The 12,259-nt window shown below is 36.5% G+C and overlaps 1 protein-coding gene across 2 annotated transcripts in view; it reads right to left on the bottom strand.

The window, feature by feature from the left end:
- The window catches only part of SLC30A9 (solute carrier family 30 member 9), an 88,340-nt gene that overhangs the window by 38,075 nt on the left and 38,006 nt on the right, over positions 1-12,259 (bottom strand). For both annotated transcript variants that reach the window (XM_059383256.1, XM_059383266.1), the window contains exons 7-8: positions 7,669-7,727; positions 1,922-1,989 (exon numbers count right to left, since the gene is read on the bottom strand). In XM_059383256.1, the coding sequence (XP_059239239.1) occupies positions 1,922-1,989; positions 7,669-7,727 (127 nt within the window). The remainder of the gene's footprint in view (positions 1-1,921; positions 1,990-7,668; positions 7,728-12,259) is intronic.

Here is a 12,259-nt window from a genome sequence, read left to right as displayed (position 1 = left end):
AAGTTAGGAAGGAAATTAAGTGTCTTATGTAGGTGAAAGAGATCTATACTTGATATTGTCCAGCATACTAATGACAAAACCAAGACTTTGGTGAAAGTCTAGTTACTTAAACAGGCCAGATGTGAAGGTGCCATATGCCAGAGGTGAAAACAAATCAAGACCAAGCAGTCTTAGAGTCACACTAGAAGATAATAGATGCTAAAAATAAACAGCTAGCTGTTCAGATTCCAACAGTAACGACTGGCACCACTCATCTTGGGCACTACACTTAGCCACTTACCATGTTTTACTGTAACACTATTATTATATAAATACTAATATCCTCATTGTATAAATAAGGAAACTATACATCCCCTTCCAGCTACCCTTTCTCCTCTTTTCTACTTCAAATAATTTCTTGAAAGGATTGTATCTCCTCTTGCTGTCTTCATTTTCCACATTTTGCGTTAAGTCTTGGGTCCATTTAACAATGGCTTATGTTTCAGATACCTCGATTATTATTAATAGCACAACTGTTTCTTGCCACTAAATTCCTGAAAATACTTTAGTATTTTCCTGAATCCCCCAGAAGCATATGCCACTATTTTCTTCGAAGACTGTCTTCCTTGGCATCCATGATATCCCTGATCTTCTTTCATTCCAGATTTGCTTTCCTTTCTTGCTTGCTTGTTCCTCTTCTTCAGTCTCCTCTGCAGGCTCTTTCCTCTACCCATTTCACAGATGTTCACATTCTTCAAGGTTTCCTCCTAAGGGATTTTTCTTCCACACACTTCATACACATTCTCCAGGTGATCTTTAATTACTCCTATGGCTTTAATTATCATCTCTATATCAATAACTCTCAACTCTAAGTCCCTAATCCAGCTTTCCTTGTGAGCTTCAGACCAACCTATATCAAAAATTATTAAGTACCTATTACGTACTGGGTATTACACTAAGCAGTTTACATATATTACATACACTCTTCCAATGAAGAAAGTTTTAATTGCTAACCTCACGTTACTGATGGGAAGAACTAATGCTGTTGACCAACTCCACTTGGGTGCCCTACAGGCAGATCATTAAACTCAAAACTAAGCTCATCATTTCCTTTTCTGCCACCCTGCCCCTCCTTCAAGTGCTCCTTCTCTCAGTGATGATGCCGTAGCTATCCAACTGTCCAAACCAGAAGCCTGGGCACCATCCTTGACCATGTCTCCTAAATATTTCTTGGACCTAAACATGCCTTTCCATCCCTACCTTCATTATCTCAGTTTAGTGCATCATTGTCTCTTCTCTGCATTACTGTACATGATGTCCTCAAGTCTAGTGTTGCTCTAATCCTTAAAGATGAGAATTATGAATTCTATTTTTGTATTTCAAGACCCTACCACAATTCGTGACATGTCATATGTATATATTTTAGAAATAAACAAACTAATGAATTATGGAATTAATACTTTTAAATATCCTAAAATAGATTAATCAGCAAAAGAGAAAAAAGAGAACAATAGGAATCAAGAAGACAGAAGGAAAAAGAAGAGGCACAAATATCAGTTATGTTCTTCCAAGATAAGTGGGGCAAAACAACAATGTAAATATTGTTCAGTGGATATGACCCAGGCTTGTTTACTCAAAAACTGATCTCAGCCAATTCACCTTTCTAAAAAACTTCTATCAACTCCAATGAAAATAAAAGAATTTTCAGAGAGCAACTATTCTTAGATCCTAACCACTCCAAAAACAGACCCAGCACAAGCACGGATATCTATGTGGACTCTTCCTTCAACACTTTACTGACAAGAATTTAAAAAGGTTCATTCAACTTCCTTCTATAATAACATAAACATCTAACTCTTCACCTAAACACCAAGTAATAAATTTTTACATTCACAGATACACACATTAAAAATAATATATTTTTATTTTAAGTGGTACTTACATGCAAATGGCAACCATCACCACTTTTCCTGGCCCTTTAAAAAAAACTGATGTCGTCCTGGACCGTGGCTATAAAAAACAGACAGACAAAAACACACAAAAAATCTCTAAAATTTCCAGAGAACAGTTTGATGCTTATAAGTGATCTGACACACCAGAAAATATGTCCTCTATCAAACCCTCTAAACATCTAGATTTAGTTATTTGCTTCCTTTTCTCTAGAATCTGCATGTTAAAAAGTGAGAAGACAGAAATTGAGAGCATATGTGAATCTCTTTCCAAAAACTTAACTGTCTCTTTGTAAGTAATTTCCTGCCTGTTGCCAGGAAAGATCTGCGGTGGTTTCACAGACACTAGGGATAAAATGATAAAAATGTATTGAACTAAAATCGATACACTCTAAAATTTTTCCACTTCTTGAGCAACTCAACTTTTAAGGAACAGTCAAAGCCAAGTTTGCTTCTCCAATTTAACTCCTTATTACTCTCTAAATACCAAAGACCTCAAGTGATAATGTTGAATTCCAAAACAAACCAAAACAAAAGAAACAAGCCAAGTAAAGAAAGCTATTTATCTTGAGTTAAAGGTAGTTTCGCTGTTTCTTCAATGTATACTTTGTTTTTTCTCCTGCTTTGTCCTCTCCCTGGAATGCTAGCATCATCTTCTACCACAATTGGTCTAGCTTTTACTCATCCCATTGCATGTTAGGCCAACTGGTACTTTTCTATTTAAAGCCATTCTTGGTCAGTCACAGAGAATACTCACTTGGCTGCACATTTATTATTGAACTTTACATTTCTATTAAAGCACTTCATATAGTCTGCCTTATGTCATTTATTCAAGAAATATTTATTGTGCAACTACTACATGCCTGGCACAATTCTAGATGTTGGGACCTGACAGTAAACAAGAGTCCTGCCTTCACTGATCTCACAATTGAGTCCAGGAAGATAGAGAATAAATCCATAAACAAACACATAACATCAGATAATAATAAACATAATAAACATAATAATACAAATAATAATACAAATAATAAACATAAATAATAAACATAATGAAGAAAATAAAACATAATGGAGAAGATCATGTATGGGGGGAGGGTGTATGTGGAAAGGGTTATTTTAGCTAGAGTATGAAAGACGTTCAAAGATGAGAAGGCAGCAACCATGAAAAAAATCTGAAGAATGGTTTCAGGTGGAGTATACACACAGGACATTTAAAGACGTGGAAAGAAATAAGCTTGGTGTGTGGAAAGGACAAAATAAGCTTGATGTGACTAAGAGCATAGAAAGCAAGGAAAATAGTAGGGGTTGAGGACAGAGAAGGGGGCAGGGACCATATTCCACAGGATTTTGGAAACTATGGTAAGGAGTATAACTCTTGTTCTACTGGCAAAAAGAAGGCACCATGATTTTAAGCAGATATTTGGTATAGTCTAATTTGGGTTTTACAAAGACATAGCTTAAAATGGAGAGAAGAGGGACGCCTGGGCAGTTCAGTCAGTTAAACATCTGCTTTTGGCTCAGGTCATGATCGAGTCCCACATCAGGCCCCTTGCTCAGCAGGAACAAATTATGGGGACAAAGCAGAGATGGAGAAAACAATTAGGAGGGTAGTCCAGGTGAAGGACGGTGATGATTGAGACTAAGGTTTCAATAAGAGGCATGGTGAGCAGAAGTTACATAGGTATCTATCTTGGAGAAAATGCCAGTTGGATCTGCTAATGGGATTTAAACATAAAAGAGTCTATAATGAATCTCTAATATTTGGAGACTGAGTAAATAAGCAGAGGAGTTTTTTTGCAGAAGAGATGAAGGAAGTGAAGGTATTAATGAAGTCCAAGGAGAACCAGGAGAAAGACTACCTTAGGCTCCTAGAGAACAAGGTGTTCCAAGGAAAAAGAATACTTCTGCTGGTGACGGGCACTTGACTATTCCTTCCCTCTTGGATTTCCATGAGAAGAGATTTCCCCCTCCCGATACTGGTGGCATCCCCTCCTCCCCAGTGGTTGTCTGGGGGTTGACTAAGTAAGTTTAGTAAGGTAAATTTAGAAGAGAGTGCTGGGCATATTTATGAGCTCCCTCCTTTATTTTGGGAGTTGGTAGACATTCTCTTCTGTTCTTTCACGGCTCTGTATTTGGACAAGACAGGTAGAGGTGTCAACAATTTACTGGTTAAGTCTAAATCAGAGGAGTCTTGAGGTGCCTGGGTAGCTCAGTGGGTTTAGCCTCTGCCTTCAGCTCAGGTCATGATCCCAGGGTCCTGGGATGGAGCCCCGCATCAGGCTCTCTGCTCAGCGGGGAGCCTGCTTATCCCTCTCTCTCTCTGCCTACTTGTGATCTCTGCCTATCAAATAAATAAATAAATAAATAAACAAATCTTTAAAAATAAATAAATAGATCAGAACAGTCTTTAAGATCTAATATAATGGATTGGAACTCTGAAAAACAGATGAGGAAAACAAATAAGGAGTCAGATTTCAGGTTGTTACTGGGGTCATGCCATGTAAGAGTTACTTACTTCTTGGTAAGTCACCATAGCTTATGGCAGTTTTGTTCCCTTGCACACAGACCACAATGGCCCTGAAGAGGGACAAATAGCCCGCACTGAAACTGCAGGTCCTCTAAGTCAGGCTGCTGCAGCATACACTTGGATTCTATAGAATTTCTATAGAATTGGCTGGTTATTGCCAAGAAAGCTGAGGTGAGATTTCATATCAGGAATTAGGAGAGAAAAATGCCTATTTAAATTTCTTCTCACTTTTATAGTGTTTTGAAGTCAGGTCTGCAGACCAGGATTTTAAAAAACACCTCCTACGTTCCCTGTGGACAACAGAACACAAGAGAGAGCTTCTAGATTTTAAGTGTTAAGGCCAGCTCTTGACAATGTGCAATTAGATGCCCCCAAATTCTCTTTTGAACTGCCTCCAGAGCTAAGACCAGGAATTAGGCAGGAAGAAACCTTATCCATATGATTTTACTTGAACTTAGATTTGCAAACCATAAACGCTGACCATGGCTGTAGATTTTTGAGTTCTATTGTTTATTAATAAATAAAAACTAGAGTACATTTGTTTTATTATAATGAGAATGTGCTGTGTCCTTTGGCTGAATAAAGAAAAACAAAACTCCAAAAAATTATTTTAGAAACAGTAAAAAAAAAAAAAAAATGCAGAGAGATAAATGAAAAGATGCTGTTTAAAGTGGAAGATGAGAAATATGTCTTTAGAAGAAAGGTGCAAGAACTTTTGGGATAAACAAGACAGACAAGGAAGGAAAATGAGATCTTAAAAAGTAGAATAAAATGTTTTAAGGAAAAAAAGATTTACGGAGCTCAAATAGCTGATAAAAAAATATTACAGAAAAGGTGAAAACACGTTGGTTGTTAGATCAGAAATAGTGACAAAGTCTAAGGAAAAGCAAGAGATCTACAAGGAGCCAGGATTCACAACACCCTTGGGAAGCATCCTATTAAAGCCACCCATAAACTCCACAATAAAAGCAATTGGAGAACTGACCCTTAGAGAGCAGAATGGCCAACACGCTGGAAATTACTGAAACTGGAAGATGGGTTCATCAAATATTTTTTCTACTTTTGTATATATTTGAAATTTTGATAATAATTTTTTAAAATATTGGAACAGAAACAGAAAATGTGGCAATATTTCAAAAACGACTACCAGCAAATCAGCATAAAATACTCAAAGCACTACTGACACTTCAAAATTATAACTGCAAGTGGAGATAAAGGTACTTCTAATGCTCTAAAGGACTATCACAAATAATTTCACAGAATTAGAATTCTAAGGAAAGGCACAAGAAAGGAGAAGTGTATTAAAGGAGAAATGTATTAAAAGGACATTGAGAAATTAGATATCAGACAGTTAGATACTGTTCTAATAAGAGAATATTGGCAGACCCAGAACTAGTGAGTTCATATATATCACTATTAGAGTTCCTCTAATACAAAGCAAAATATCACAGAAAATCAAGTGGATCAAAAGGTGGGGGGAGTAGAAGAATTTCATATTTAATTTAAAAATATTAAGTATTTAACAGGAATAGCCCCATATATTTCTGGAGAATGAAAGTAACCATCTTCAGTAGGAGAGTGAAGGTTTTGTCCAAAAATATGGGAAAAGTAGAGGGTTATCCTATTACTACAAAAAAAAAAGAGTATAATAGAAACAAATTCTAGGGGGCACCTGGGTAGCTCAGTCAGTTAAGCGTCAGTCTTTGGCTCAGGTCATGATCTCAGGGTCCTGGGATCAAGTCCCACATCTGGCTCCCTGCTCAGCAAGGGGGTCTGCGTCTCCCTCTCCCTTTGCCCTTAATTGTGCTCTCTCTCTCTCTCTTGCTCACTCTCTCTAATAAATAGATAAAATCTTTAAAAAAATTCCATTCAAACCCTGGAACTTTTCAAGGTTGACAAGTATGAATCCTCAAAAGGCCTCTAGTGACACTGAGTTCAGAAGTCAGTAGCTACTCTCAAAAATCTAGTGACCATGAACCCCTTCATGGGAAACAGAACACCTAGGAACAGATTCTCCGAGGAGGCAGGTCTCACAAACCTATGTTATTCCACAGCAGCAGTGAAGAGGCTGGCTTCTGGGGCAAAGATTCCACCAATGGGATGCCGGAAACACAAAACTCAGAGAGGAAATAGAAATTAAGGAGTTCTGAATACAATGAATAGAAAAGAAAAGAACAAATAAAATATGACTAGAGTCGTCATCACTGCCAACCAAAACTTTGCCAAAAGGGAGCAATGTCTGAAATGTAACTCAGAAGAAAGGAGACAATCTGCACAGCTAGTCCTTTCTCCAAATAGGACCTTCACTTCTCGACAGGAGCTATCTCCCAACCAAGTTTAAATGCAACGTTGGCTCTGGACATGATTACTTGGTATGTTGGAGGTACTGGTGACTTTGATAAAAGCCATTTCAGTGGAGTTGTGGGGATGAAAGCCCAAAGGAAGAGGATTCAGAAGAGAATAAGAGGTAGGATGATAAAGGTAAACTTTCTATACTGGTCTCAGTATTAACTTCCTCCTAATAGGAAGTATTCTGGCACACAAGTAGATAAGTTAGTAAATCTGGGGATGAAAAGTGAGGTATTTTTATCTGATTACATCTATTTTTTTCAGTGAAAGATGAAGCAAGGTCATCAGCTGAAGAGGAAGGCTGTAGGAAGTTTGGGAAGACAGGAAAAGTACGCAACAGCTGTTTCACGGAGTGAGAGACTGAATGCATTATGGAAGTTCAGTAAGACTGTCAAATAATATTGTGTCCATGATTTTATATATACTCATATAATAAGTAAGAACAATCAGAATGGCTGTGTAATTTTCTTGTCCAAGGGCTAAACTTTTTGAGTACAAGCAGAGAAGTGGCAGTTTGAATATTTAATCAGGGTTAGAAGTAGGAGAGAGGACAAAGGAATTTAAAGGTGTATACGAAAGAGTTAAATTTTACTAAAAACCTAAGAAAATAAAGTCTTCTCCCTTACCTGTATCTATATACTTATGGTTTATAACATGTTATGAATTTAAAGAGAAATTATGTCCCAGTTTTTTTTAATTTCAAGAAAACCAAACAGAGACAGATTACATAATTCAGTAAATTACACTGTGCTTAAGAAAATCTTGAATTATGATCAGACATGCTAAAATTTCACAGTGGACTGATACTAAAATTTCACTGTGCAAAAATATACACGTGTAACATTATCAGAAAGAAAATCTTACCTTGGTGTTTCCCAGGAAGTCTCTATATTCTCTTAGTATCTTTTGGTTTCTAAACAGCCCTTTATAAGAAAAGAATTACAAAATACATTTAGCTCATACATATTCTATCAGTCATGTTCTACACTAACACAATTATTCTCTTTAAGACTATGTTAAATATTTTCTATTGGCTATCAGTAAAAGTACCAGATTATTATAAAAAATCTGGATCTGCAACCTGGATAAAAAATGGGCAAAGGACTAGAACAGACCTTTCTCCAAAGATGATATACAAATGGCTAACAAGCACATTAAAGGATGCTCATATCAAACGCCTTATGGAAAAATGCAAATTAAAACTATAATAAGGTATCACCTCACACCCACCAGAATGGCCATTATCCAAAAACAAAACAAAACCAAGCTCAGAAAATAACAAGTGTTGGCAAGGACGTAAAGAAAGTGAAAACCTTTTGTATGCTGGTGGGACTGTAAAATGGTGCAACCGCCGTGGAAAGCAACATGGAGGGTTCCTCAAAAAATTAAAAACTACCATATGATCTAGCAATCCCACCTGGAGGTATACATCCAAAAAAAAGAAAAAAAAAAAAAAAAGAAAAAAGGAAGCAAGGTCTCAAAGAAATATTTACATACTCCTATTCAGAGCGCCACTATTCAGAACAGCCAAGAAGTGAAAGCAACCAAAATGTCCATGGATAAACAAAAGGCAGTATATGCATACAGTGAAATATTATTCAGATTTTAAAAAGAAGGAAATCCTGGCATACAGATAAACCTTGAGGACATTAAGCTACATGAAATCTCAGTTAAAAAGACAAATATTGTATACTTCTATTTATATGAGTCAAATTCATAGAGACAGAAAGTAGAACAGGGGTTACCAAGGGCTACAGGTAGGAGAAAAGGGGAACCATTTGTTTACAGAGTTTCAGTTTTATGTGATGAAAAAGCTCTGGGAAAAAAATTCCTAAAGATTTGTTTCTTAACAATGTGAATATACTTAATAATTCCTTTAAAGTGACAAATTCTGTTGTGCTTTTTAACACAACAAAAAAAGGCAGGGAGAAATGTAATGAGAGAAAGGGGCACTTTTAAAAATATTTTATTTATTTATTTATTTTAGAGGGTGGGGGTAGGAAGGGCCAGAAGTAGAGGAAGAAAAAGAATCTTAAGCAGGCTCCGTGTCTACTGCAGAGCCTGAGGCTGGGCTTGATCTCACAAGCCAGAGATCATGACCTGAACTGAAATCAAGAGTTGGACATTTATCCAACTGAGCCACCCAGGCGCCCCAGAAAGGTACTTTGATACAAGATTCTCTTCTCAATATTATCTAAAAATATTAATTACTTAATCTTGATAGAAGAACCAGTTCTTCAATTTTTAGCTCAAGGTTTAAAAATACAAGAAAAACGAATTTCTATTACTTTATTTTCTCAAACCCCATGTTTAAATATTTCCTTTCATAGATGTACAGCCTCATGGTATCATTATTTTAATCGCAGACGACTGAAAACAACCTATGGGGGAATGACTGAATAAACCATGTTGTACCCCACAAAATGGAGTATTATAAAAGGAATGAAGAAATGTCTCTATTTACTGCTACAGATTGGTCCTCAGGACATAATGTCAATAAAAAAACCAAAGACAAAAAGTATACCTTATTTATGAAAGGAGGTGGGGAAGGAATTAATACCATATACAAGCTATTTCATAGCATATTTTTTAATGGAAAAAATAACTCCAAAACTGATTTTTTTAATGGTTACCAATGTGAGAAGGAGAAACAGGGTGGAGAAGATAAGGATGGAAACCAAATTTCTCTGATGGTTCTTTCTGGTAGATGTGACTTTGGAATCATATAAATTATTTCTAAATATCAGAAGCAAAAATGAAACAAATGAACCTCATTTTATATCTATTTGATGGTTTATCTATGCAGACAGAAATTTCAAGTGTATTTAAAACAAAGAAACATTATACATCCCTAGTGGAATATATACTAAAGAAAAAAACGAAAGTTAACACTTAGGTCATCCTGATGGTAATAATATTGGTATTATTATTTTGAAACTATACCATGTTCTTTCTATATGTATGTATACACATATAAGAGTAAACCAAAAATATAATTATATTATTGGATTAAGGAATAAGATTTTCAGTGTAAGGAAAAGTTAAAAAACAAAACAAAGAAAACATTAAGTTTTCCAGAATAGCCTATATAGCTTCTCTCTTAAGGAAAATGAAGTATTTCTTATTACTGTCCACTGGAAAGACATTAAAAATATGTTAACCTATTAAAAAATGAGTACCACTGGGGCAGCTTGGTGGCTCAGTCCGTTAGGCGTCCAACTCTTTATTTCCGCTCAGTTCGTGATCTTGTGGTCATGAGATTGAGCCCTGCATCAGGCTCCACGCTGGACATACAGCCTGCTTAGGATTCTTTTTCTTCTTCTCCTTTTGTCCCTCCACCCCTCCCTCTCTCCCTCAAAAAAAAAAAAAAAAAAAAAAAAAAAAAAGTACCCCAAAGGCCCAAGTACAATCTCTCAATTTTATTTACCACAGGAAAAAAAAATGGGGTTCTTTTCAGAGATGGGCAATGCCCAATCTGGGCAAAACATGTACAAGATAAACCTGAAACAACTTATTATACTTAAAAGAAAGGATGCCACAATACTAGGGTTATGACAAAGGGACTTCAGAACCAACGTGAGGTGCGCCCATTGGCCAAAACTGGGATGATCTGAACACCACTAATTTGTCTACTTTGTTCTTTCCTTCCTAGCATGTCTCCTCCACCTTCTTCCCCTTCTCCTTGATCTCCTTCCTATCCCACTGCTTCACCCTCTTCATACTGAACTCCCACGCTCTCAAAAAACTCTCTCTCCCTTTTCTTCCTATATTACTGACCATAACTGTCTCTCAATTTCCACCTAGAAATTTCACCAACTCATCAAGGGAAGGTAATACTGTCACCTTTAAGCTTTATTCCTATAAAGAATTTAGAAATACAGTTGAAGAATTCAGATTCTCCTAAATAAAGCCTGTCAAAGAAAAGTACGTATACCTTTTTCTCAGATACTAGCACCTCTATCTCTATTTTAATCCTGCCACATTATATCTGTTCCCCAAAGTAACCAGAACTATAACTGCAGTGCAACCATCTAGTTCCCCAATGCAATCTGCCCTACTGGAACAACATTTGATCATATCCTGAATTAGCATCTCTATTACCTTAAAGAACCCAATGGAAGCCTTTAACTGAATAGTGATACCAAAATTCTGAAGTTCCCTGACCCCAATATATATTTCTCTTAAGGCAATATTTCACTCCTGTGGATTTAACTGTAACTCTCTTTAGCATATCTGTGAATATAATCGGCAACTGTTTGCTTTTTCTGAGGCCCAAACCCCACAGATACTAAGATTTATTGATTCTCTCTATTACTTCTCAAAATGTTATACTAATGATTTAAAGGACTTGGATTCTGCAAAAAAATCTACACTTGCTCAACATGCAGATGACTTCATATTATATATTGCAAGACTATGAGAATCTCAAACATATTCCTTATTCCTCCTGACTAGATTAGTTGAAAAAAGAAAAAATGTTTTCAATTTTGTCAAGAAAAGGAATAATGAGCAAAAGGTCATTCATTTTCTATGCCTGAATATAAACTATCTAAAACCATCCTAGATCTTTAGCCAAGGTGCAACTGAGAGGATGTTAAGACCAAATGACAGATTACTACAGGCAGTGCTTAGTGAATTTTCTAAAACAGTTCAACTACCACTACCATGTAAATTAACTAAAACAAATACCTGTTTTTTCAGAAATATACACTGAAATATTTAAAGACGAAATGGACTGGTTTCAAAGTAATTTAGTAGAGTGAGGGTAAAGGAGATATAGATAAAACAAGGTTGACCATGTGTTGGTAACTGTAAAGCTAGGTGATGGATTCCTGCGGAGTGGTTATACTTTCCTCTGTACTTCTATGTTTGAAATCTCCCACAAATGGGGGGAATGAAACAAAAACTGAAGAAGGAAGATGAGAAAATACTCAGAACAAAAACCTGCAGCAAAGTAGGAATAGAGAGAAGATATCTCAACATCATAAAGGTCATGTATGAAAGGCCCACAGCTAATATCATCCTCAATGGGGAAAAACGGGAGAGCTTTTCCTCTAAGGTCAGGAACAAGACAGGGATGTCCACTCTTACCACTGTTAAACATAGTACTAAAAGTCCTAGCATTAGCAATCAGACAAAAAGAAATAAAAGGTATCCTGGGGCATCTGAGTGGTTCAGTCAGTTAAGCATCTATCCTGATTCTTGCTCAGGTCATGATCTCAGGATTGTGATAATGAGCCCCACATCAGGATCCACGCTGGGTGTGGAGTCTGCTTAGCAATCTCTCTCTCTCTCTCACTCCCTCTACCCTGCCCCACTCTCTCCCTCACTAGTTAAAAAAAAAAAAGGAGGAAATAAAAGGCATCCAAATCAGCAAGGAACAATTCACAGATAACATGATACTCTACATAGAAAACCCAAAGACTCCACCAAAATACTGCTAGAACTGATGTCG

The sequence above is a fragment of the Mustela nigripes genome, chromosome 1, assembly GCF_022355385.1.
Source record: "Mustela nigripes isolate SB6536 chromosome 1, MUSNIG.SB6536, whole genome shotgun sequence".
NCBI classification, from domain to species: domain Eukaryota; kingdom Metazoa; phylum Chordata; class Mammalia; order Carnivora; family Mustelidae; genus Mustela; species Mustela nigripes.
The sequence above is the reverse complement of the archived record's forward strand: the minus strand, read 5'-3'. Positions and strand labels throughout refer to the sequence as shown.